This window comes from Bos indicus, chromosome 6 (assembly GCF_029378745.1).
Source record: "Bos indicus isolate NIAB-ARS_2022 breed Sahiwal x Tharparkar chromosome 6, NIAB-ARS_B.indTharparkar_mat_pri_1.0, whole genome shotgun sequence".
Taxonomy (NCBI): Eukaryota; Metazoa; Chordata; class Mammalia; order Artiodactyla; family Bovidae; genus Bos; species Bos indicus.
Genome location: NC_091765.1, coordinates 91678857 through 91705948, shown reverse-complemented (window position 1 = coordinate 91705948; position 27092 = coordinate 91678857). Strand labels below are relative to the sequence as shown.

The 27092-nt window shown below is 37.2% G+C and overlaps 1 protein-coding gene across 2 annotated transcripts in view; it reads left to right on the top strand.

The window, feature by feature from the left end:
* Nucleotides 1-1020: 1020 nt before the first annotated feature.
* The window catches only part of NUP54 (nucleoporin 54), a 32946-nt gene continuing 6874 nt past the window's right edge, over nucleotides 1021-27092 (top strand). Inside the window, exons 1-9 of one of the 2 annotated variants that reach the window (XM_070791605.1) lie at nucleotides 1021-1241; nucleotides 4838-4921; nucleotides 5013-5165; nucleotides 13104-13330; nucleotides 15011-15198; nucleotides 15904-16100; nucleotides 17799-17853; nucleotides 18273-18366; nucleotides 26437-26544. In XM_070791605.1, the coding sequence (XP_070647706.1) occupies nucleotides 1175-1241; nucleotides 4838-4921; nucleotides 5013-5165; nucleotides 13104-13330; nucleotides 15011-15198; nucleotides 15904-16100; nucleotides 17799-17853; nucleotides 18273-18366; nucleotides 26437-26544 (1173 nt within the window). In that variant the 5' untranslated portion in view covers nucleotides 1021-1174. Of the gene's footprint in view, nucleotides 1242-4837; nucleotides 4922-5012; nucleotides 5166-6681; nucleotides 6757-13103; nucleotides 13331-15010; nucleotides 15199-15903; nucleotides 16101-17798; nucleotides 17854-18272; nucleotides 18367-26436; nucleotides 26545-27092 lie in introns of those variants that run through there. The other variant, XM_070791606.1, reaches the window with a different exon arrangement.

Here is a 27092-nt window from a genome sequence, read left to right as displayed (position 1 = left end):
ATTGCATCGCTGAACAGTATTCCTTTGTATGAATGCAACTATTTAGGCAAAACAGTTTCCAATCATGTGTTATTATAAACAGTGTTGTAACAGATAACCTGTATTCCATTAATTTTGCCAAACAATTTACAAAATAAATTCCTGGAAGTAGCATTGCTAGGTCCAAAGACAATTTTAATAGGCTTTTTTGTTGGTTTTACTTGTATTAAAGTTACAAAAGCACATAGATTTAAGAATCACATAATTCTACAAAGTGTCCACCAAGAATTCTTTTCTCCCTCTACTCTCTTTTTCTAATTTAAATTTATTTTTAAGTGGAGGATAACTGCTTTACAATGTTGTGGTTTCTGCCATACATCAACATAAATCAGTCATAAGTACCGCTATGTTCCCTCCCTATTGAACTTTCCTTCCACCCTACCTACCAAGAATTCTACAAAAACAAAACAAAACAAACAAAAAAACCCCACCAAAACCTAAATTCCCAAAGGCACTTCTTTCTCCCTTTTTCTCCCCCCGCCCCACCCCCACTATTACCCCATAACTTTAAGTGACTTGGTGCTTGGTGAATGTTCCATTGACTCTCCAAGGGCGTCCTCGGGTAGCTCAAATGGTAAAGAATCTGCCTGCAATGCCGCAGAAGTGGGTCCGATCCCTGGGTCGGGAATCCCCTGGAGAAGGGCATGGCAACTCACTCCAGCTTCTTGCCTGGAGAATTCCACGAGGAGCCTACCGGGCTACAGTCCATGGGGTCGCAGAGTCGGATGCGACTTTCACATTGACTTTCCACTACGGAGGAGGATTTAGCTTTCTTTCCTACCCTGTCTTCATTAGACACTGGCATTCAGCCTGCTTGCACATCTTTCCCAAGGGGGCCTCCCAAAAGCCGTTTTTAAAGGCTCTCGGGCGGCAGGTCACAGCAAGCTTCCCGGTATCTCACTTAGGCTGTGAAGCTCCACGCCGGGTGAAGCCACAAGGCTCCCGGAAGCTAGCCGGGCCGGGGGCGTTCCCTCTCCACCCTCCAGCCGCTACGCCTTTCCAGCGTTCCGGCCTCTACGGCTAGGCCAGAAAAGAGGCGGAACTCCCTGGTCTGGAGGCGGTTTCTTCGCCGGATTGAAAAGCGGAGTGCACCGAGTGTCGCGGGAGCAGCACCTTGGTCCCCTGCTCCCGCGACATGGCCTTCAACTTTGGTACTCCGTCTGGCACTTCAGGTACCGCTGCAGCCACCGCGGCTCCCGCGGGTGAGTGACTGCCCCGGATCTTCTCCCGGCGAGGAGGGAGGTCTTCGGTCCGGCCGTTCCGTCCGAGACTCTTCGGCTTGGGGATCCTGGGGTCTTCTGCCCGCGCGGAGACTTTGGGGGCTTCGGAAAAGGGCGGGCGGCAGCCGAGCGGGCGACGGCGGCTCCTGAGGAGGCCACGGGAGGAATGGGGGCCCAACCCCGGTGCTCGCGCGCGCGAGTGGGGCCCCGCAGGCCCCTCTCCTCCTAGGGTTCGTTTCCCGCCATCCGGGAGTCGGGCTCGGAGAGACCCGAGGAGGCTTCTCTCACTCTGTGCCAGAGACCCGTCCTCCCTCCCCTCCCCGCCGCAGCCTCCGGGACTTGGGCGAACTCGTCGAGGGTTTCCCGCTGCTGGGTTCGGCGAGGATCCGGCTGGGGAGCCTGAGGCGCTGCCCTGCGGCTCCCTTGGCCCTGGCCCTTTAGCTTCTCGCTGCGGGACTGCAGACTCCTGCCCCTTCCTCCTGTCCCCGCCTCCTAGGCTTTCTTAACTCATGTTGGAGCAAAGTCAGGGTTTGTCTTTGTTCACTTCTATGAAACCTCCTGCAGACTCTTCTAATCCTTATCTTGCTTTCTTTTTCTTTTTTCTTCCCTCTCTCCCCTTTTAAAATTGTTTGTTTCTTTGCCTGCACGCCTATCAGGATTTGGTGGGCTTGAGACTGCCAACTCCACCGCCAGTGGGTTTAATTTTGGGGGTTTCGGATTAACTGCTAATCCTGCAGTGAACTTTAATATTGGGAATTTCGGTGTTTCTACCACCTCGGCGACTCCGTTCAATTTTGGTAACAGTCTGGCAAGTGCAGGTAGATATGCGGGTCGTCTGTGTAACGAATGTTGGGAGCTGGAGTCCAAGAATATTTTGTGGTTCCAGAGTTTGAGAAAGAACAGAGACTTGTTTAATAAGGAAAGGAAAATCATTTCCTAACGTCGAATCAAAAACATTTGTATTAGGTTTTGACTCTTAAAAGATTTGGTTTGGGGAAGTCTTGCAAGTTATTATATAATATTCCTTTGTTAAATTTGCATTTGAGTAGAATATACCTTCCGAGTGATATGAAATTGGAGTGGATTTTTATTTTGAGTGGAATACGTCTTCCAAATTATTAAATATCTCTTCAAAATATAAGTTCAACAGTCAGGCCCGTTTTCCTGGAATTCTTGGACTCCTGCAGTCATTTTTTTCCCCCATTTTTCCTGCATCTTTCATTGGAATTTCATTTGATTGTCTTTGTCTTTCCTGAGAGAAACAAATCTTATACGAACAGCAGCAACCTGTCTTGTTTTTGAATCTGTATAATAATAATAATGTCTTTCTTTAATAAACTGAGCAGATTAGGATACATTTCTGTAAGATAATGTAATTATAGTAAGAATCCCCAGTTCTTTACTGGATTTTTTGAGAAATGACCAGAGCAGTTTAATGTATTTTCAGGTAGCACTGACTTCTAAAATGTAGGCTAGACATCTTTGCACTAAAAAAGATAATTTTGAAGATTTTGTATCTATATAGATCATTTGAAGCTCATTGAAAATTCTGCAAAACACAAACTATAATATGTGTGTCTATATATATATATGAAAAAATTTTAAGTAGGTCTCTGTACCTTGCATACAATGACCCTATAGAAAAGTCTTGTTCTTCAGCTGCTCGTATATGAATTTATTGTTCATATTCTCTAACATATGCCACTTATGCCCATGCCAATTATATGCATTTGGTAATCATGATTTATTCCCTAAGACCTATTTGGAAGTCTGGCATTTTGTGCAGTCACTTGTTACTGCAATGTGAATATGACCTTGGCATTTGATTTGAAAACATTTTTGAAGAATACTTGAGTATTCCAAAGATTAAACAATCAGTTATCATTAAGGTATATTTAAAGTGATCACATATCACTGTTGTTTGGTATGTTTACTTTTCCTTCTTTGCTTAAAATTGGCACTGGGTAAAACAGAAACATTATTCTGAAATTTGTGTTTCCAAACAAACCCACCCAGCTTGTAACTCAACAACAATAAATAAACCAGTTGGTATTTGCTTGATTTCATGTTCATTTGGAGTTGTCACTGTTAAGTTTTGAGTTGTGATAACTGTTTTAACTACTTCTACGTACGTTCATTAACTTAGTCTTCAGCAAAGGATTGATTGAAATTCTTGTTTACTTTTTAAATTTTATATCCTGGCAGATCCATTATTATTAATAAGTATTTTTCATATTGTGGAGCATGTTAAGATACCAGTGCTTTTATCGTATAGCCAATTCAGACTATATCTTAGTTTTTCTGTGACACTTAGAAGTAATGAAAAAGATTAGGAACAATATTTAGTATTTTAGGTGATTTTTATCAAAATGTTTGCAGTTTGCAGTACCACAGTAGAATCTGCAAATAAATAGAGTATTTGGTTGTACCTGGATGCAACATGTAGTCTACTCTTGAATAATTTTCCCAGTCAGAATCATATGATGACTATCATGGGCTGTGAGTTTTTTCCTTTTTGTATCTCTTATATTACAGTATTAATGAATCTCTGTCTCTTATGCCAGAAATATATGAGATTGAAAATTAGAATCCCAGAAAGTCTGTAGTATAACTCAGAGAGGACTAATGGTTCAAACATCTGTCTTAAAAGTCTTTTTTGGCAATCTCATTGGTAATCAAATTCTGACAGTAAGGGGAGAAAAAGCAATTTTAGATTGGCTAGCATTCCACTCCACTCATATGTCAAGTTGCATCGGTAAAGATTAATTTTGTCTTTAGATTTATCTGAAAATGAAATTTGTGTATCTGTCAGTTCCCAAACTGTGGTGCAGGGTCTGGTGATGGCTCTGCTCTCCTTTGAGGCCACTACCGCCTTTGATTTTTTTTTTTTTTTTTTCCTGTATCTCTTCAAGAGGTAACATTCTTGTTGTATAAAAGTCATTATATTGGTATGTTTAATTTGAAAAGTTGCTTAGTCTTGATGGAGACCAAGTAGAAATGTAAGTTAGAATATAAATTAATTCACCAAAACCAAGGTTGCAAACTGGCAACACAGTCTGCTGATACGATGTTTATCACACTGTCTTAAAAATATTTGAATTAGTTGCAAAAAATTAGTTGAATTCGGGTTTAAAATTATGTAAATTTCACATTTAAAAAATCTAAATTTTTCTATTTCTCTTGGGGAAAATGGGAACATAAAACACTACTCAACTACCATTCTCCTGTAGCAGTCATCTGTTGGAATTTGGGAACTGCTGCCTTTTAAAAAAACTGTCCACATTGATCAGTTCCACCAATCAGTAAACACCTAGCCTATTTCATTAATATTAACAGCCTGTGTCTTGTAGACATTTGAATTTGCAACCCCTGCTCTAAAAGTACATAGTCATTTTAGTGTACACAAACACTGACTAAATAGGCTTATTAACATGTTTTCTTAGCCATAACTTAATCACCTCTTTAGTTGAAAGGTGTATATTGCATTGTGGCAAATACTTACATAATTTGGAAAAGAAATTACCTCGTATGTATTCAAAAATTCTTCATTTCTATTTTATTTATGCTTTTTTAATTAGGTGGGTTTGGAGGATTTGGGACAACGTCTACCACAGCGAGTTCTGCATTCAGCTTTTCTACTCCAGCTAACACAGGCACTACTGGTAAGAAGATATCTTATATCATTTGTAGAAGAAAATGAGCTACAGATCAGATATCTTTTTTAACTTAAAATTGCTAATTTTTCATTCAAAGGATTCTTTGGTAGTACTCAGAACAAAGGTTTTGGATTTGGGACTGGTTTTGGCACGACAACTGGAACTAGTACTGGCTTAGGTACTGGTCTGGGGACCGGACTTGGATTTGGAGGATTTAATACGCAGCAGCAGCAACAGCAGCAACAGACTAGTAAGTACAAGAGGTTTTCATTTTCAGATATGAAACCATAACAACGTAGATAATATTATTTAGTCACTGTTCAAAACATTTGAGTAGATACCTTTTTTGGGGGAGGAGTTATAAATATCATATTCCATAGGATTCCAAAAGCTACTTCTCATGTTCAAATATAATGATAGCAACTGGGGAGAAGACAGATTGGCATGATTATAAGACCTCTGTGTTTAGTGTCATTCTATTAAAGTTTTTGTTGTTCGTAAACATGACACAGGTATGTAAAGCTGTACAGAAATACAGCTTCACGGATTGTTTATAAGATGAATGCCCTTTGTAACCACTGCCCATGTCAGGAGGTGGACCCTAACCAGCCACTTCAGAAACCCTCCACATTCTCCTAGTCGTTTCCCCATCAGAGGAAATAGTTTTGCTTTTTATGTTGATCACTTCCTTACTTTTCTTTATGGTTTTGTTACTCAAGTGTGTGAACAGTATTGTTCACTTTGATTTGTCTTAAATCTCTGTAAGTCCCCCTTTTTAGTTTTCTTTTTTATTTTTCAATTTGTTGATGAAATCAGATCATTTGTCCTATAGAAGTTGACAGTCAGGACTTTATGATTGCATTCCTTTTGTATAGTTAACATACCTTTGTCCTCTGTATTTCTTGTAAATTGGGTTGGATGTAAGGGGTTATTTATATTGATCATTAAGTTTTTTGTTTGCAAGCCTACTTTATAAATAGTGTTATATTTTTTTTATCAAGAGGCATATAATGTCTGATTGTCTCTATTTTTTGTGATGTTACCAGTGGCCATTGGTGATGATTACCAAGATCCATTAATTCATTAGGGGTTGCCAAATGGCATTCCAACTGTGTGCTTCCTTTTCCCTTTATTTGTTGAAATACTTCTGTAAAGAGAAACTTCTCCTCATCTACTATTTGAATAAGTATTTCCCTTTATTCCTAACTTTCAAAATAAAGATTTGGTTCCCTATTCTTCTCCAAAGGTAACCTTTTTTTTAAATATCAGGAACTGAAGTATTTAAATTATTTGATATTTTTCAGTCCATTGCTATTTTCCATATTGATATTTAAATTGTTCCATCTTTAGCCAGTGTAAGCCTCTTCAGGTTGGTTCCCAAGTCATGTTGGTACATGTGTAGAATTAGTCTTTGATAACTTCCTTACTAGCTGGTGTGGCAGTATGTTCCAGGGTTATCTTATATGTATGTATGTATGCTTATATGCTTAGTCACTCAGTTGTGTCCGACTCTTTGTGACCCCATGGACTGTGGCCCACCAGACTCCTCTGTCCATGAAATTCTCCAAGCAAGGATACTGGAGTGGGTAGCCATTCCTTTCTCCGGGAAATCTTCCTGACCCAGGGATTGAACGTGGGTCTCCTGCATTGTAGGCAGATTCTTTACAACTGAGCCACCAGGGAAGCCCTTTATCTTGTATGGATTAGTATATTTAATTATCACAAGAACTCTATGAAATAGAACTCTTATTACCTCCATTTTATAGATGGAGAGAGATAACTGAGAGAATTGTGCCTTGTCCATACGTCTTCTGAGATGTTGTACCGGAAAACAGATACAGGTTCCTTGACTTCGTCTGTAATGCTCCGTTTGCTTTTCTGCAGTTCGCTACCTCCTAAAATCACTTCTGTTTCATTTTTCTTAGGTGACTTGATTGATTGGCTAGAATTCACTCTATTCAGTCATTGAAGCTTAGTAACTTATTAAATATGAATTTCAAGAATTATTAACCAATAAAATGAAGAAAATAGAATTTTTCATTCTTGTGTTACAATAAAGTAATATATCTTTCTTACTCTCCTCCTGCAACAATAGGAAGTTAGGTGGAAATCCAAATAGTTAAGAAGAAGAAAGGAAAAATGAAGTTTTTTCTTTGTTTCTTGGCATGAAGTCTCTTCAACTATGTTATTATAGTTACACTTATTTGTCTTTGGAAAAACAGGAGTTTGAATCTGGTGCTATTCATTTTCAGAATGGAAAGGGCTCATTCTCCTCTAAGTGTGTGTTGTTAGGTCAAGACTCTGGGTATATAGGGTATATATACTGGGTTTATAAGGTTACTCATAGTCTATAAGGAGATAGAGTAACAAACTTTCAATTAGATTGTCTAATAAACATTCAGTTATAAAAAATATGTGTGTGAAAGCACTAAAATACACCATACAAAGTGCTTTGGAATGTAGAGGAAAAGGCGACTCTTAAGGGACTTAGATGGCTGGATAAAGTCAGAAAAGGGTATTCTAGGCAGAGGGACTAACATTGACAAAGGCATGAATGCCTGGCACAGTGTGGTGAATTTGGGACCTGCTGTTGTAAGGAGTTTGAGTTTACTCTGTAAAGATTGTGAAACTTTGCATCATTTTTTAAAAACTCCTGTTTGTACAAGGTGCTTGCTGTCTGATTACACTGCCTCTGATATGCCTAATCTCGGTTATCTGCTGAGTTCCTGGACAGTACTTATTCATTGAACACTTTGGCAGCTGGCTCTGAGTTTTGCTGAGTGGCTCAGTCAGTAAAGCATCTGCTTGCAGTGCAGGAGACCTGGGTTCAATTCCTGGATCAGGAAGTTCCCCTGAAGAAAGAAATGGCAACCCACTCAGTATTCTTGCCTGGAGAATCCCATGGACAGGGGAACCGGGCAGGCTATAATTTATGGGATCGCAAGAGGTGGACACCACTTAGCGCTATCTTCTTCTTCTGAGTTTTGCATTTCGACTTGTGCTGTCAGTCTGAGTTATTTTAGCATTCACGTACGTATGTACTCAGACAGTCATACCAGCGTTTTAGCCCGAAGACCTCCATTTCACTTTAGCCACAATTCTTACCTTGGACTTTGGCAACATCTGAAACTGTTCTAATTCCATAATTCACTAATGTAAACATCCCACAACATTTGCTCTTTAAGCCTACCTTGTCAGGTACTTTCAACATAGCTGTTTTTAGACCTTGTTTTGATGTTTAGACCACTGACACTTTCTACACTTAATCACCTCCTTCACTGTTCTTTCTTACTAGCTTAAGAGTCCTTGTCCTTCCATTTCAGTCACTCTTACCAAGATGCTGAACTTTCTTATCCTTGTATCACGTTTCCCTGAAAGAACAAGATGAAGCCTGTGTAAGCCCGGTATCTATTTAGATACTGCTTGAAAAAATCATACAGTACAGGAGATTGAATAGTACCTCCAAATTGTTAATCACCAACCCAAGTTGGGCCCTCAACATTGCTTGGTAATCCTGTGAGGTTTCTATTTTCAGATTATTCTCTTGCTTTCTATAAGTTATTTTCAACCTTTATTCTCTTCAAATCTCAAATTCTCTGTTCTCACTTTTAGCAGATGGCCTCGACCTCTACTTCAGAGAGAAAACAGAAGCTCTCATTGTAATAGCTACCCATTGCCAAATCTAGTTTATCTCCCTCTGTATCCATTCTTTTCTCTTTGCACCTGTGCTTTGGATCTCATATCCTCCCACCTTCTGCGGCCCCTTCTGCTGTGGATTATTTTTCCCAGCAACCCCTTGCCCCATTCCACCTCTTACTCCCCACCAAAAAAAAGTCTTCAGCTTCTCTATCCAAGGATTATTCTCATCCACATTTAAACAGTCTGAAATTTCTTTTTTTTCTTTTAACAGTGAAAACAAAACAACTTTTATTTCACATCTCACTTCAGCTATTGCTGCCTATCACTCTCTTCTCCCCTTCATAATCTACTTGGAACAGATGTAAAAGAATGGGATCCCCCGCTGCTATCTTCTGTTACCTCTTAGACTACACTGTTTGGTTTCTAAATTCTTTCTTTACCCATTCAAGTGTGTGTGTTAGTTGATCAGTTGTGTCTGACTCTTTGCAACCTCCTGGACTGTAACCCACCAGGTTCCTCTGTCCACGGAATTCTTCAGGCAATAATACTGGAGTGGCTATTATATCCCCTTCTCCAGGGGATCTTCCTGACCCAGCGATCGAACCCTGGTCTCCCACATTGCAGGCAGATTCTTTGCCATCTGAGCTGTCAGGGAAGCCCAATCAAGTAATTAAGGTCATTAATCTCTCAAATCCACTGAACATCCACTGTTCTTAAATTGTGAAAAAGTCTAACATACACTTATTTTACTGCTTTACTGTACTTTTCTCTTTAAAACCATGGAGTCATTCCAACTCACAACTCCTTGGTATCATCTAATACCCAGGTCTTAATCAGATTTCCCCTTATGTCTCAGTAAAGTTTTCTTCAGTTGGCTTGTTGAAATCATGATCCAAAGTCACACATTTACTTTCTTGTTATGTCTGTTAGTATAGAGAATTCTTTTTAGTATAGATAGTTTCTTACTTAAGGTTTCTTTTTTTTTTTTTTAACCTGGCTCATGAATTGTTGAAGAAATTGAACCATTTGTGCTGTGAAATATCCCCTATTCTACATTTCTTTGTTTCCTTGTAGAATCATTTAACTTTATGCCCCATATTTCTGGTGAATGAAGTTAGCTTTTAGGTAATAAAGAATTAAGTTTGACTTTTTAGCATGAATACTCTGCAGGTGGTGCTGTGTGCTTCCCGTTAAGAGGCTGTCTCCTTTAGAGATGCTAAGATTGACCAGTTGGTTCAGGTGGTGAGAGCTGATCTATAAAGTTCCCCATCATTCTTAACGTAATGCGCTCATTAATTGATGGTCATCGCCTCAATCGTTTACTTTATTAGGAGTTGCAGAATGGTGACTTTAATTCTGCCCTGTCTTCCACACTGAAATTCTTCTGTAAAAGGAGTTTTTCTTTATCCCTTTTCCCCACAAGACTGCTTGGTCACCCTGAAATAGAATTTGTATAGGAAAGGCATAATAAATTCTTTCTTTTTAATTGATAGTATTTGTAAGAAGTTTTTGGTTCTTGATTATTTCCAGTGGTATCCAAGGAGTTGAGAGTTTTCTAAATTTTTTACTTTTACTTTTAAAAATTATCATTTTGAATGCATGAGATTAATAAATTGGATATGTTTGAGTTGGTTACATTCATTATTCTTTTTGATGCTGAGATTGTCACATTTTTGGCCTGTGTGAGCCCTCAGCTTCAGTTATAGTCTGATCTTTTTTTTCTCCTACCCTCTTGTTTAGTAGTCCATATTCCTTTTGCCAGCTCATCTTCCCCTCTTCTTTGACACATAGATTTGCATATGCTGTTACTCTTTGCTGCTACCCCTGGCCTGGCTGACTACTTCTTTTAGACCTTAGCTGAAGTTCTAATGGAGTAGCCTTCTCTTGACCCTCCTGCCCCAGGCTTGATTAGCTCCCTCATTTAGGACTCTCAGGGCCTCTACTTCTTTTTTTTTTTTTTTAACACACTGTTCTGTGCTATGCTTAGTTGCTCGGTCATGTCCGACTCCTTGTGACCCCATGGACTGTAGCCCGCCAGGCTCCCCCGTCCATGGGGATTCTCCAGGCCAGAACACTGGAGTGGGCCGCCATGCCCTCCTCCAGGGGATCTTCCCAACCCAGGGATTGAACCCAGGTCTCCTGCACCATTCTATCTTTTCAGGGCAGGGCCCTCATGCTATTGAAAATCTTCAGCTTTCATGGAATACATATCCTCCTTGAAAAACTATTCTCCCTTAGATTTCCTGACAATATAGTCTCCTGGTTTTATATATCATACATATATGTTAATACATACTTTCATTTATTCTTGCACCATGTATTCATTCAACAAGTATTTACTGAATACTTCCTAAGTGTCAGACAGAGAGGCAAAAACTAAGGATATGGTGGTAAACAAGACTGGTTCTTTAAACAAACTGAACATATCAAACAAATACTCACGAGGCACTTATCACAACCGTGAGTATTTGTTTGATATGTTCAGTTTGTTTAAAGAACCAGTCTTGTTTACCACCATATCCTTAGTTTTTGCCTCTCTGTCTGACACTTAGGAAGTATTCAGTAAATACTTGTTGAATGAATACATGGTGCAAGAATAAATGAAAGTATGTATTAACATATATGTATGATATATAAAACCAGGAGACTATATTGTCAGGAAATCTAAGGGAGAATAGTTTTTCAAGGAGGATATGTATTCCATGAAAGCTGAAGATTTTCAATAGCATGAGGGCCCTGCCCTGAAAAGATAGAATGGTGTGAGAAGTCTAATATGGTAAGGCTTTCAAAGAATCTATTAGATTTTGTTATTTGTGTTTCTCAAATGCCTACTCGCTAGTGCACTCTGAGTAGACTAGTGTGGTTGGAATCCAATGTAAAGTGTAGATTAGTACAGATGATAGTTTGCTAATCTTACTTAAAAACTGAGGATGATAAAGCCTAGGGATTTTTTGTTAGAGGCTACAGAGAGCTTATAATAAATCAGTATTCAAGTCTTCTGGCTTCTCGTCCACTTCTTTTCCATTTTCATAAATGCCCATTTGGGAATTAATAATACTCGTGTGGAGGGTAACAGCAGCCTCTCTTTAGCCCTGTAGAAGGCCCACTGGCCTTGTGGTACTTAGAATCTTTAGAGCTGAAGGAAAACTTAAATGTCATCCAATGTAGTGGTCCTAAAACTTGGGTCATTTTGGTATTCATGATTTTTCTTTTATCTACATACTATTTGTATTCTTGTTAAATAATTTTCTTTAAATCAATTTACTTTTAAACATTAAATGTGTTTATTTTGAAAGAAAAGTTAATACTACTGCTACAAATGGAAAACCAGTATCACTTGCTATAAAGAAACAATAATTGAACTTAAGTCCACAGAAAATATAATAGTGTGAATTCTAGCTTGATACCTTTGCTTAAGCTCTTGAATCTTAGATTTGTTCACCCCTTTGTTACAAAGTGAGATAAGCAGATGACATGAGATGACAATTATATATATAATTAATTAAAAGAAGTTTTTGTTATATGATTTACTTCATTTAGTGATTCCACTATTGCTTGACATCTATAGTTTCATGTACCAAGGTTATTTCCTTATCTAGCACTCTGGAAATACTGATCTAACAACTCAGCCCTTCTTTAAATTGTAACACGGGGTAAGTGACTTGTCTAAAGTTACACAGCCAGCTAAAGCTTTAGCTTAGGATTTGTCCATTTGTTGATTTTTTTTCACTATATATTTCTTTGCACTAAGAAAATGAAATTGTTTATTAAGCTAATATTACATGACATTGATATAATTATTCTTTTTGCTTATTTTGTGTCCTCCAATTTGTATATATTATATAAATATAACAGTAGTAAATGTTGTTTTAAAAAATAATTCTGCAACTTCACAGACTTTAACCTTTTTTTGGTGTGGGTCTAGTATTAATTCATGAATCTAATTTGTGTCTAATGGAACTGGTTGCATTAAGATGATATTAGACATGCCACTTTGACATTATAAAGATTGTCCTAGCATATTAGTTTTCTGTTATTGCCGTAGCTAAATGTCACAAGCTTTATAACTTAAAACATACTACCTTACAGTTCTGGAGATCAGAAAACCAGAAAAAAGTTTCACTGAGCTAAAATCAAGGCACTGAGAAGACTGCATTACTTCTGGAGGCTCTGGGAGAGAATCCATTCCCTTGCCTTGTCCAGCTTCTGGAGTCCACATTTCTTGGCTTATAGCTCCTTTCCCCATCTTCAAAGCTAGCAGCATAGCATCTGCAAATCTCACTTTGACTCTGACCTTCCTCTTCCCTTTTAAGGATGCTTATATTATGTTGAACTCACTCTGATAATCCAGGATGGTCTCAGCTTAATTAATTGAATCATGTCTGCAAAGTCCCTTTCTCTGTGCAAGGTAACATATTTACAGGTTCTGGGGATTAAGATGTGGATCTTTTGGGGTGAGGTGGTGGGGTTTATTCTGCTAACTGTATCTAGCATCTGAATTGATTGATTAAAAAAAAAAAAACTAACTAATTGGGGGGTAAATTTTTAGCATTAGGTGGTCTCTTCAGTCAGCCTACACAAGCTCCTGCCCAGTCCAACCAGCTGATAAATACTGCAAGTGCCCTTTCTGCTCCAACACTACTGGGAGATGAGAGAGATGCTATTTTGGCAAAATGGAATCAACTACAAGCCTTCTGGGGAACAGGAAAAGGATATTTCAACAATAACATTCCACCCGTGGAATTCACACTAGAAAATCCCTTTTGCCGGTTTAAGGTATTGATACTGCTTTTGATCATCACTTGAAGAGTGTATGAGAGAATGTGATATTTGGGTTAAAATAATACTAAGGAAACAATTGCTTGGTGTTTTTTTTTTAGTACTTGTTGAACATGGTACAGTAACACCACTTTGGTTTTAAAAGTACAGAAATACGAAATTGAGATAAAATTGAGTAATTTCTTATGTATGTGTGATTGAGATGGCTAGGATATGACTGAAGAAAAGTGTGACTAGAGTGTCGTTTTTAACAGGAAAAAAATGTTAAATGGTCTACTTGGCACCTGTAAAGGGGAGACCCAAAACTAGAATTTAGCTGGATGTGAAAGCCATTACAACAATATGGTCCATTTTCTTTGTTCTGATTCCATGCCTACCAAACAACTTTCTTGTTTGAATTTAACTTCTTAGACATTCTGCTCGTCAGTCAGTGAGAGTACTTAGGTCAGCTTGGTGATGTATTTTTCATAAAAAATTAGCGTATTACAGTTCAGTTTACATGGCAATCCAAGGAAAGTTTAATTTCGCTCCCTAGGTTAATGTTGTTCCTGGGAAACAGGATTACATTTTTAAATTTTTTACATTTTTAAATACATTTTTAAATTTTTAAATTTAAAATATTACATTTTAAATAATTACAAAGAAAGTTTCTCTTTGTAATTATGTGATCTTAGAGCACAGATTGGTGGAAAGAATCATTACATATTCCCATATTCTTCAAGTTTTGTTGGCCTATGTCAGCCTCTTAAACCTAATCATTGTGTATATAAGTCGGTGTTTGGAATTGCAAGGCTGAAAATTAGACCTTTGAACATGGCTAAACAACAAAAAGGGACCAACCTATCTTGTTAGAGAATATCTCTATCTCATCTCTCTGCAAAAAGAAAGTATGTCTTTTGAGTGTATATAGTTGAAAATTTAATATTAAGAGATATGTAGTAGACATAGGTTGAATATAACAATTTAATTTTTTTTATAATTGCTATATTAATATACATATGGTAAAATGCATAGTGAAGTAGTCTAAAGTGAGTTTAGATTCTTTTTTAAAAATTGCATTATAAATGATGACAAAAGAGAAAAAAGACTTATGTCTAAAAGAATAATTCTAAAAAAGTATAGTTTGTCATATTTAATAAATTATGTAAACAGCTAACGTGTTCTATATTACATGAAACCATAAAATAATGTAGACATTCTTTGTAGCATTTATAAGTTGATGGTATTATTATGGTACTTTAAAAGTATTTATTTAGTAAATCATTTCTTTATATGTCTTTAAACTTTGCTTAAATTCCATGAGTCAGATAGATAGTAAAAAGTAAGTTACATTTGATCCATGACTTTGGCAGTCGTATTTATGGCATGCAGAGTTGTTTCCACAGTGTTCAGAAACACCCAACAATGGGTATCAGTTTTCAGAGGAGAAAGCTATTTAGTTACTCTGTAGGAGAGAAAATTTTAATTTCACTCTGTATGTTATTCTTGGGTAAGAAAGTTTCTCTTTGTAATCTTGTGACCTCCTAGGGCACAGAGTGGCGGAAGGAATCATTACATAGTTCCTTCGTTACCAGACATTAAGCTGTTTTTCCCATTTTAGCAGATAGTAAGCTGTTAATATTAAACACTTGATTTGAGATCTGTACATGTTTTTGATATTGTTTTGTCATTCCACAGGCTGTAGGTTATAGTTGCATGCCCAATAATAAAGATGAAGATGGGCTAGTGGTTTTAGTTTTCAACAAAAAAGAAACAGATATTCGAAGCCAGCAACAGCAATTGGTAGAATCATTGCATAAAGTTTTGGGAGGAAACCAGACCCTTACTGTAAACGTAGAGGGTATTAAAACATTGCCAGATGATCAGTAAGTATACATTAAATGTTCTATTTGTTTCTGTGTACCTTGGCTCAAAAAGAGTGATCAACACAACAAAAACAGTGTTTTTGTTGTTAAAGCACACATTAAATCTCAAAGCAGAATGTTATTTCTTAGCTAGTGATTCTTCAGTATTTATAGAAACATTTATTTAAAAGTCTTTTTCTTAATCTTGGGTTTCTTAACTTATTAGATGCTAATAATTTCTTTGATTTTTCCTTTAGAAACAGGAGGAAACATAATCGTGGCTGTGTGCAAATCAGGGGCCACAAAGATGTTACTGCAGTGTTTTAACTGATGACTGTTCATGTTCATTCATGGATAAATACTAACTTCCCTTGTCCTGTGTATAATTGTCATACTTAGTGGCAAGACATTTGCTTTAGAATATTTTGGGTTAGAAGAATTATTAGTGAGATATAGGAACTGAAATCAGATTTTACTTTTTGTTCTATAAACTGCAATGAAGCAACCATTAAGTTTCAACAGAATCTCCAAAGTATTTCTTGATTCTGGTGGGGAAAAAAAATTAAAATAGGACTTGCAGCTAAACATACCTTTACAGATAACATCTTATTTGTCTGTCTCATTTCTGAATTCAGCTAGCACCCTTCTAAAGTCACATACTGCGTTAATATTTGTGGCTGTGAGTTATATGCTCCGTATTTTATAACTTGGTTATCTTTCCCCCAGGACAGAAGTTGTCATTTATGTTGTTGAACGTTCTCCAAATGGTACTTCGAGAAGAGTTCCAGCTACAACATTGTATGCCCATTTTGAACAAACCAATATTAAAACACAATTGCAGCAACTTGGTGTAACCCTTTCTATGACTAGAACAGAGCTTTCTCCTGCACAGATCAAACAGCTTTTACAGAATCCTCCTGCTGGTATGTCTCCAGAGTCATGGGGTTGAGGAAATGAAAAGTTTGGAAATACATGCTTCCTCTATTTGGGGAGCTGTTGCTTGGTTATTAATGTTAATGAAACCAGTGTCAGCCTATCACGTCTGCTTATTTGGGACGTAGGTTTGAATGTTCTTATTGTACTTATTCATTTATTTAATTTTTTGTATTATATAGCTAATTATGTTTGTTAGAAATTTTGTTGGGCAGTGATGAACTAAAGGAAAATAGCCCATAATCCATCTACCCAAAGATAATTCAGTCTTAATATTTTATTTTTGTTTAGCTTATGTCTTATTTTAACTGAGTATTCAGGTAAAACCTGAATGTGTTCTCACTGTAAAAGATTCCAGATGGCATATCTCAACTGACTGAGTGACAGATCTTTACCTCTTCCGCAGAAGTAACTACTATTAATAACTTATTGAACTTTATCAATCCTTTATCTGTGATTTTAATGTAAGCATTTCTGTCTATATTTATATATAAAGTCCTTGAAAAAGGAATTCTGAACTACACATTTACTACAACCTGCCTTTCTGCTTATAGTATTCCTTAATGCTTTCCATGTCAGTACATAAAGATAAATCTTACTCTTTTTAAAAAACTGCGTGGAATACTGTGGATGTACCTTACTGGATTTAACCTCTAGGCTATTTCTACCTTTGCACTGTTATAAACTATGTAACGGTTAACCTCCTTGTAAACTTGTCTTAAAATGCACAGCAATGTATTTTTTTTAAGAATAGATTCCTGGTAGTGAAATTTTCAAGTCCAGATTATGTATACAGTCAGCCCTCTGTATCCGGGGCTCCACATCTGCACCTTCAACTAACCACAGGTCCAAAACAGGAAATAAATTTTAGGAAGTTCCAAAAAAACAAAACTTGAATTGCTGTACCTTGGCAGCTATTTTCATAGCATTTCATTGTATTAGGTATTATAAGTAACGCACAAGTGATTTAAAGTGTATGGTAGGATGGGTGTAGGTTATATGCAAATATTATTAATACTATACCCTTTCTTACAAGGGACTTGAGCATCTGCAGGGAGTGGGGTGGGTCCTGAACCCCACCCTCTGCAGATATCAGAGGGTCGGCAGTACTTTATGTATTGTTCTTAGGTACTGCCAAATTGCCCTCCAGAGCAAGTTCAGCCATTTACATTCATAATAGGAATGTGTTACTTTTCCTCACATTTTTTATTTTTCTAATGTTTTCTCATTCTGCTCTATTTTTGCCAACAATGGAGATAATCAGTCTCTTTAATTTTTCCACTCTTTTGGCAAAAAGTTAATACTTACTTTCATTTGCATTTCCCTATTACTAAAGTTGACCAGCTTTTTGTATATTAGCCACATTTATAATATTTGTGAATTACCTAATCATGTTCTTTGCCCATTTTCTATTTAATTTTTTGTCTTTGTGATTTAGAGGAGCTCTTCCTATATTCTGGAGATTAATCTATTATCCTATTATAGATACTTGCTTTTGAGGTACTTTTTTTTTTTTTAAGCTGTATCCTACAAAACAATTTTTTGTTCTTGTTATGGTCATATTTGACAATCATTTTTCATTATAGATTTTAGGTTTTGTGTCTCACTTTAGGAGGGCCTTTCCCATACAAATATTATAAAAATGGGAAATAGTTCCTTTTAGAAAAAATATTTCTTTTTTATGGTAGGTGTTGATCCTATTATCTGGGAACAAGCCAAGGTGGATAACCCTGATTCTGAAAAGTAAGTGTATCTTCATCTTGTTTTTATATACAGACTAATATTTACTACCAGGGAAGCAGATGCAAGCTGTTAACTATAATTCTTACATTTAAAGTGAGTTTATCTTCCTTTTCATTCTTTTTTAAAGAATGCTGATTATAATCAGGCCGCATCGTGTGGTGAAAAGATTAAAATCTGAGTCATAGTGCCCTAATTATATATGTGCATTTAATACTGCAGATTTTGACCACACTGTATTTCCTCACTCATAAAATCAGATTGGATGAAATCTCTGTGGTGTAACACTTGATTTCATAGTCATAGATCTGCCTTTTAACCCTAGAAATGTAAATTACAGGAATGTTATTATGAAAACCTTACCTTGTATTTTGTAATAATATAGGCTTTGGTCTGAAAATTGACTATTTGTGTTTCTTCAGGTTAATTCCTGTACCAATGGTGGGTTTCAAAGAACTTCTTCGAAGACTGAAGGTTCAAGATCAGATGACTAAGCAGCATCAGACCAGATTAGATGTAAGGATCTAGCTTCGTTCTCTGGGCCTAGGAGTAGTAGAGGGTTACAGACCTTGGTTCTTACCATGTGTTTTAGTTACTGTTTTGTCTTACGAGAAACAGTATAGTGTATACTACAAATTAACAATTATACTTTTACACAACTTATTTACAGAGCCTCCAAAAATCATGTAAATCTGATTTAACAATGAGTTTAGAATTGTTGACTTTAGCAAATAGACTTATTGATTCTTTGGCTGGAATTGAAAAGATTATTTTATTAAAAACTTTTATTTATGGGGCCTTATAAAAATGAGGGCTACAATTATGATTGTGTTGTCATAGTACATTATAATCATAGGTTAACGAAGCAAATTTTAAATTACTGAATGCTTAAATCTTAACATTTTTAAAGTAGACTTTTGTAATCAAATGCTTAAAGGTTCTAGAGGTCACCTCCAAGTCCTCTTATGTGAAACTCCTAATTAGATATTCATTCAGACTCTATTTGAGTAATGAAGCGCTTCTGTTTTATGAAGCAACCCATTTCTTTGTCAGCTCACTGATTGATGCTGGTTCTCTTTCTTACATTGACTCAAAATCTGTCTTACTATAATTTATATCCATTTTCTCAGGCATGCTTTGTAGGTAACCACTATGTTTCTATGACATCCCTATAGATATTTGAACATCATGATCATTTTTTTCTTCTTAGTATTTTCTCTGGCTAAAAATTCCAACATGGTTTTTGAATGTTACATGATACCCAGGCCTTATCTTAGACTCCGTCAGTTCAGTTCAGTTGCTCAGTCGTGTCCGACTCTTCGCAACCCCATGAATTGCAGCACGCCAGGCCTCCCTGTCCATCCCAACTCCTGGAGTTCACCCAAACTCAGGTACATCAGGTCGGTGATAGCATCCAGCCATCTCATCCTCTGTCGTCCCCTTTTCCTCCTGCCCCCAATCCCTCCCAGCATCAGGGTCTTTTCCAATGAGGCCACTCTTCGCATGAGGTGGCCAAAGTATTGGAGTTTCAGCCTCAGCATCAGTCCTTCTAATGAACACCCAGGACTGGTCTCCTTTAGGATGGACTGGTTGGATCTCCTTGCAGTCCAAGGGACTCTCAAGAGTCTTCTCCAACACCACAGTTCAAAAGCATCAATTCTTCGGCGCTCAGCTTTCTTCACAGTCCAACTCTTAGATCCATACATGACCACTGGAAAAACCATAGCCTTGACTAGACGGACATTTGTTGGCAAAGTAATGTCTCTGCTTTTGAATATGCTATCTAGGTTGGTCATAACTTTCCTTCCAAGGAGTAAGCATCTTTTAATTTCATGGCTGCAGTCACCATCTGCAGTGATTTGGGAGCCCAGAAAAATAAAGTCTGACACTGTTTCCACTGTTTGCCCATCTATTTCCCATATAGTGATGGGACCAGATGCCATAATCTTAGTTTTCTGAATGTTGAGTTTAAGCCAACTTTTTCACTCTCCACTTTCACTTTCATCAAGAGGCTTTTTAGTTCCTCTTCACTTTCTGCCATAAGGGTGGTGTCATCTGCATATCTGAGGTTATTGATATTTCTCCCGGCAATCTTGATTCCAGCTTGTGCTTCTTCCAGTCCAGCGTTTCTCATGATGTACTCTGCGTATAAGTTAAATAAGCAGGGTGACAATATACAGCCTTAACGTACTCCTTTTCCTATTTGGAACCAGTCTGTTGTTCCATGTCCAGTTGTAACTGTTGCTTCCTGACCTGCATACAAATTTCTCAAGAGGGAGGTCAGGTGGTCTGGTATTCCCATCTCTTTCAGAATTTTCCACAGTTTATTGTGATCCACACAAAGGCTTTGGCGTAGTCAATAAAGCAGAAATAGATGTTTATCTGGAACTCTCTTGCTTTTTCCATGATCCAGCAGATGTTGGCAATTTGATCTCTGGTTCCTCTGCCTTTTCTAAAACCAGCTCGAACATCTGGAAGTTCACGGTTCACGTATTGCTGAAGCCTGACTTGGAGAATTTTGAGCATTACTTGACTAGTGTGTGAGATGAGAGCAATTGTGCGGTGGTTTGAGCATTTTTTGGCATTGCCTTTCTTTGGGATTGGAATGAAAAGTGACCTTTTCCAGTCCTGTGGCCACTGCTAGTTTTCCAAATTTGCTGGCATATTGAGTGCAGCACTTTCACAGCATCATCTTTCAGGATTTGAAATAGCTCAACTAGAATTCCATCACCTCCACCAGCTTTGCTCGTAGTGATGCTTTCTAAGGCCCACTTGACTTCACATTCCAGGATATCTGGCTCCAGGTGAATGATCATACCGTCGTGATTATCTGGGCCGTGAAGATCTTTTTTGTACAGTTCTTCTGTGTATTCTTGCCACCTCTTCTTAATATCTTCTGCTTCTGTTAGGCCCATACCATTTCTGTCCTTTATCGAGCCCATCTTTGCATGAAATGTTCCCTTGGTATCTCTGATTTTCTTGAAGAGATCTCTAGTCTTTCCCATTCTGTTGTTTTCCTCTATATCTTTGGATTGATCCCTGAGGAAGGCTTTCTTCTCTCTCCTTGCTATCCTTTGGAACTCTGCATTCAAATGGGAATATCTTTCCTTTTCTCCTTTGCTTTCTGCTTCTCTTCATTTCATAGCTATTTGTAAGGCCTCCTCAGACAGCCATTTTGCTTTTTCGCATTTCTTTTCCATGGAGATGGTCTTGGTCCCTGTCTCCTGTACAGTGTCACGAACCTCCATCCACAGTTCATCAGGCACTCTGTGTATCAGATCTAGTGCCTTAAATCTATTTCTCACTTCCACTGTATAATCATAAGGGATTTGATTTAGGTCATACCTGAATGGTCTAGTGGTTTTCCCTACTTTCTTCAATTTAAGTCTGAATTTGGCGACAAGGAGTTCATGATCTGAGCCACAGTCAGCTCCCAGTCTTGTTTTTGCTGACTGTATAGAGCTTCTCCATCTTTGGCTGGAGAAGGGAATGGCAAACCACTTTAGTATTCATGCCTTGAGAACCCCATGAACAGTATGAAAAGGCAAAATGATAGTATACTGAAAGAGGAACTCCAGGTCAGTAGGTGCCCAATATACTACTGGAGATCAGTGGAGAAATAACTCCAGAAAGAATGAATGGATGGAGCCAAAGCAAAAACATATCCAGTTGTGGATGTGACTGGTGATAGAAGCAAGGTCCGATGCTGTAAAGAGCAATATTGCATAGGAACCTGGAATGTTAGGTCCATGAATCAAGGCAAATTGGAAGTGGTCAAACAGGAGATGGCAAGAGTGAACGTTGACATACTAGAAATCAGCGAACTCAAATGGACTGGAATGGGTGAATTTAACTCAGATGACCATTATATCTACTACTGTGGGTAGAAATCCCTTAGAAGAAATGGAGTAGCCATCATGGTCAACAAAAGAGTCCGAAATGCAGTACTTGGATGCAATCTCAAAAACAACAGAATGATCTCGGTTCGTTTCCAAGGCAAACCATTCAGTTATCACGGTGATCCAAGTCTATGCCCCAACCAGTAACTCTGAAGAAGCTGAACAGTTCTATGAAGACCTACAAGACCTATTAGAACTAACAGCCAAAAAAGATGTCCTTTTCATTATAGGGGACTGGAATGCAAAAGTAGGAAGTCAAGAAACACCTGGAGTAACAGGCAAATTTGGCCTTGGAATATGGAATGAAGCAGGGCAAAGACTATTAATAGAGTTGCCAGAACGCACTGGTCATAGCAAACACCCTCTTCCAACAACACAAGAGAAGACTCTACACATGGACATCACCCTATGGTCAACACCAGAAATCAGACTGATTATCTTAGACTAGGTACACTGAATTTATTGGCATCACTTTTAAAATGAGTTGTGCATAGTACTATAAATGGGGTGTGACCAAAGTTCTTGAAAGTAAGGACAAAGAAGCTATTATTTGTGCTTATTTTTGTCAGTTTTACTAGAAGTTTGTCAATTTTATTGATCTTTTCGAAGAGCAAGTTCTTGGTTTTACTTTTTTTCTAGTTTTCTGTTTACAGTTTTATAAATTTTGGCTCTTAACCATTTCCTTTATTCTACTTGCTTTGGGTTTATTTTTCTCTTCTTTTTCTAGTTTCTTAAGGTAGCAGCTTAGGGTATTGAGACTTCTAATAAAGGCATTTGATGCTATTAATTTTCTTCTAAGTACTGCTTTACCTGAATCCCCCAAATTTTGATAATGTTGTATTTGTCATCTTTGATTCATTAAAATTTTTTTAAAATTTGTCTGTGTCGGGCCCCAGTTGCGGCACACGGGATCGTTCATCTTCCTTGAGGCGCGTGTGATCTTTAGTTGTGGCATGTGAACTCTTAGTTGCATCACGTGGGACCTAGTTCCCTGACCAGGGATCGAACCCAGGCCCCCTGCATTGGGAGCTCGGAGTCTTAACCATTGGACCACCAGGGAGGTGCCATATTTTTTATTTCCTTTGATGGTTCTATTTGACTATTGTGGTTTAAGTGTTTGGAGATTTTCCTTTTATTCTGTTGTTATCTAGTCTAACTCTGTTATGGTCAGAGAACTTTTGTTATGATTTCAGTTCTTTTAACTTTGTAAAGGTTTTAATCCATAGGCCTATGAAAAGAATGTGTGTTCTGCTGTTCTTGGAGTCTTCTGTTGGTGTCAGTGAGATCCGTTTGATTGCTCAGTTCTTCTAAGTTCTTGTTGATTTTTCTACTGATTGTTTATTTTTTTTAATTAATTTGTTTATTTTTGGTTGTGCCGAGTCTTCACTGCTACATGGCCTTCTCCAGTTGCAGAGAGCGAGGGCTGCTCTAGCTTTGCGGTATGTGGGCTTCTCATTGCAGTGGCTTCGTTTGTGGTGCACAGGCTTAACAGTTGTGGGCACAGTCATGGTCACTCCGTGGAATGTGGGATCTTTTCAGATCAGGGATCAAATCCATGTCTCCTGCATTGGCAAGTGGATTCTTAACCACTGAACCACCAGGGAAGCCCTACAAGTTCTATTTTAAGAGGACAGTTGAAGTCTCTGGCTGTACTTATGGATTTGTCTTTTTCTCCTTTCAGGTTTGCTGTTAGGTACATATGTATCTAGGATTGTTATATTTTCTTGGCATACACCATAATGTTCCTCTTTATGCTTAGCAATTATCTTTGCTTGGAAGTCAGCTTTCTCTGATATCACATAAAGCCACTCTAGCTTTCTTTTGACTAGTGATTTTGTATCTTTTCCATCCTTTTAACTTACCTTTATCATGTTTGAAGTAAGTTTTTTGTAGGTAGCATAAAATTTAGATTTAGGCCTGCAATCTTACTGTTAACTGTTCGCTCTGTTTTTCTTTCCTCTCTTTCCTCTTTTTTGTTTTCTTCTGGGTTATTTGGACATTTTTTAGTATTCTGTTTTTAATTTATTGTCATTTCACCTATCATTTTTTTTAGTAATTGGTTGAGTGTAGATCTTATTGGGGTGTGTGGTGATGATTTTGTCCCCCGGGACAGATTTGGCAGTATCCAGACACTTGTTCGGTTGTTACAGCTGGGCGAGGGTGGTGGTTGTGGTCGTGATGGTGGTGTGTGCTACAGTTATCTAGCAGGTAGAAGCCAGGATTCTGATAAACATCCTACAGTGTACAGAACAGTACCACTGAATTATCTGGCCCAAATTACTAGTGTTAACAGTGAGAAACTCTTCTCTGTATACCATAATGTATCTCCTTGCACCAGAGGTAATAGGTTTTCTTGGAGTTATCAGCATGATGCCCACTTCTAGGTTTTGGGCTGTGTTGAAACCAAACTGAGGGCAAAATTACGGTAAACTCACTGCTAGTTCAGTGGTACTTCAAATTCAGAGTCCTCAGATGGTTGCCCATGCATTCTGTTCATTTTACATCTATCTTCAACAGGAAAGAGAGAGCGGCATGTATCTAGTCATTTGGTCTAGATCAAAATTGTTCATATTGTTTGCCTGTTTTTCTGATGGACTGCATATCTTTTTGAATTTCAGGAGTTCATCTTTTATTCCAGATTTTAATCCCATCGTCTAACATTTGAAAATCTACTCTTATTTCTCTGCTAATTCCGTCTGTAGTGTCCATAGTTGAAGACTTTTATTTTGTTGTTATTTACAATGCTGTGTTAATTTCTCCTGTACAGCAAAGTGATTCAGTTTTTTTAATATATATTTATATATATATTCTTTTTCATATTCTTTTCCATTTTGGTGTATTGCAGGATATTAAATATAGTTCCCTGTGTGATAAGTAGGGTCTTGTTTATGAAAATCTTAATTTTAATGTAATGATAGCCATTGTTTTTTTTGGCCTTGTATCTTATTTTTGGGGAATTTTCTTAAGAAATCATTCCTCATCCAAGGTCTTTAGAGTCTGCAGGTTTTTTTCTATTATTGTAGAGTTTAACCTTTCACAGTTGAGTCTTCTGTCCTCATGGAATTCACTTTATATATACTATATGATATGAACTTTCTCTAAATAGTAGCTTATTTTTTCCAGTGTTATCCACAAAACACAGATACTTTCCTCAATGATTTATCAAAGCATTTACCAAACCAAGTTTCCATATATATGTGATATAGTCTGTTCTTAAATCAGTTTCACATTTTTTTTACTCTTACAGCTTTGCAGTATATTTTAAAGATATGTGGTAGAGTGAATCTCCAGCCTTTGTTCTTTTCACACTTTTAAAGCTCTTTATGGATCTTCATCCTTCTATAACAGTTTTAGAATTGAGTTTGTCAGAATGCTAGAATTTTAGTTGGAATTGCATTAAATATGTAATTGAATCTTAGTAATATTAAGTTATTCCATCATGAACATGTTCCTTTTCTCATTGAAGTCTCCTGTGTCTTTTGTTAATAGTTTTAAAATAAATTTTAAAAATCGTAGGCATTTTTTCTTGGTTAATTTCTAGATTGTTTTAGTGTTTGTCAATAAATACTGTGAGTGGTAACATTTCTATTTTTTCTTACTATTGCTGCTATAGAATAATAATTACTCTTGTTGTCTAGAAGCCCTGCAAACTTTTCAGAATTGGGATGGAGAGGGTGCCTGGGTTACATAAAATTTGGTCACCTAATTGTGTCCCTTCAACATGGCCTGGCATTGAAGTTTCCTTAAAAGGTGACACGTGTAGGTAAACATGCTAAAATATGTCTTGTACAATCTTCTTACACTCTTACTTATAACATCTCAGTATAAGCCAGTGTCACAGAATGATTAATTATGATAGGAACAATCATAATGGGGTTAATTTTGATCAGGAATCTTTAATGAACTAGGATTTTAACTAATTCTGTAAGGTTAAGATAAGGTAGAACAGTAGGATTTTAGGCCAAGCAAAGAACAAATTAAATATCTGCAGAGACATAAAAATGTCTCAGTTGTGTAATTAATATCCTTCCTTTCTCCCTCCACTCTGAGCCTATCTCTCCATAGTATTCTGTTAAAATTGCTATTGGACCATATACTATACAGGGCTTCCTTGGTGGCTCAGACGGTAAAGAAGCCACCTGCAATGCAGGAAACTTGGGTTTGGTCCCTGGGTTGGGAAGATGCCCTGGAGGAGGGCATGGCAACCCACTCCAGTATGCTTGCCTGGAGAATCCCCATGGACAGAGGTGCCTGGCGGGCTACAGTCCATAGGGTCGCAAACAGTCGGACACGACTGAGCGACTAAGCATAGTGTATACTATACTTTCTTCAAGTAGTTAGATTTAATTGTCTCTTAAGGCTCCTGCATGTCACTTTATAGATCTTAACTTTTATACTTTCATGGCCTGGTTGTTGGCTCTGTTCCATAGTATTCAAATTCCTTAGTTACTTCGGAAGAATATGTTTTATTATTCTATACACTTTGCCTCATCACTGAAGTTCCTGGAGCTCTAAAGAAATTTTTGAATGGTACGTTTTAACTTCTGGATGTACAAAAGTGGAAGAAATACAAAAGTAGATTTAAAGGAGTTTATATTTTGAGAGATGAATCTCAGGCTCATCTTTTGAGTGTAGTAAACTTAATAGTTGTGATACTTTATTTACCTTAAAAAATTGTTTTAAACAGATAATATCTGAAGATATTGGTGAATTACAGAAGAATCAAACTACAACCATGGCCAAAATTGCACAATACAAGAGGAAACTTATGGACCTTTCCCACAGAACTTTACAGGTAGTGATTTGGATTTTTTTTTTCAACATTTATAAGACTATATACATGATGGAAGTGCTAAATATGGATTTTTGCGATAGAAAAAAAAATACTAAAAGGAAATGATAATAGTCTGAAAGTACCAAACTTTCTCATTAAAACTTAGAACTCTGAGGTTAGATCTCTGGAGAGGATTGGGTGAAGAAAGTGAAAATATTCTAAAACTTGCATTTTATTGAGAGGGTAGGAGGAAAGCAGTGAGAAAATGAATCATCTTTTATGATATAGCAAAAATATGCATCAGATCATTAATATCTAGTTTTCATAAAAATAGCGAGTATAACCATTAATGAATGAAAAGCAACAAAAGAACTTGCAAATTAACAAGGAAATAAAAGAATGAATACCAACTTGAAATTTATCATGAAATTGAAATTATCATGAAAACAAACATTATATAGCAGAAATTTGGATGAAAATTTATAGCCTTAAAAAACTTCATTTTTTAAAGATACAAGATGCAAAAAATAGAGAACTTAGTACTCAAGGAAAAATATTATCAAGATAAG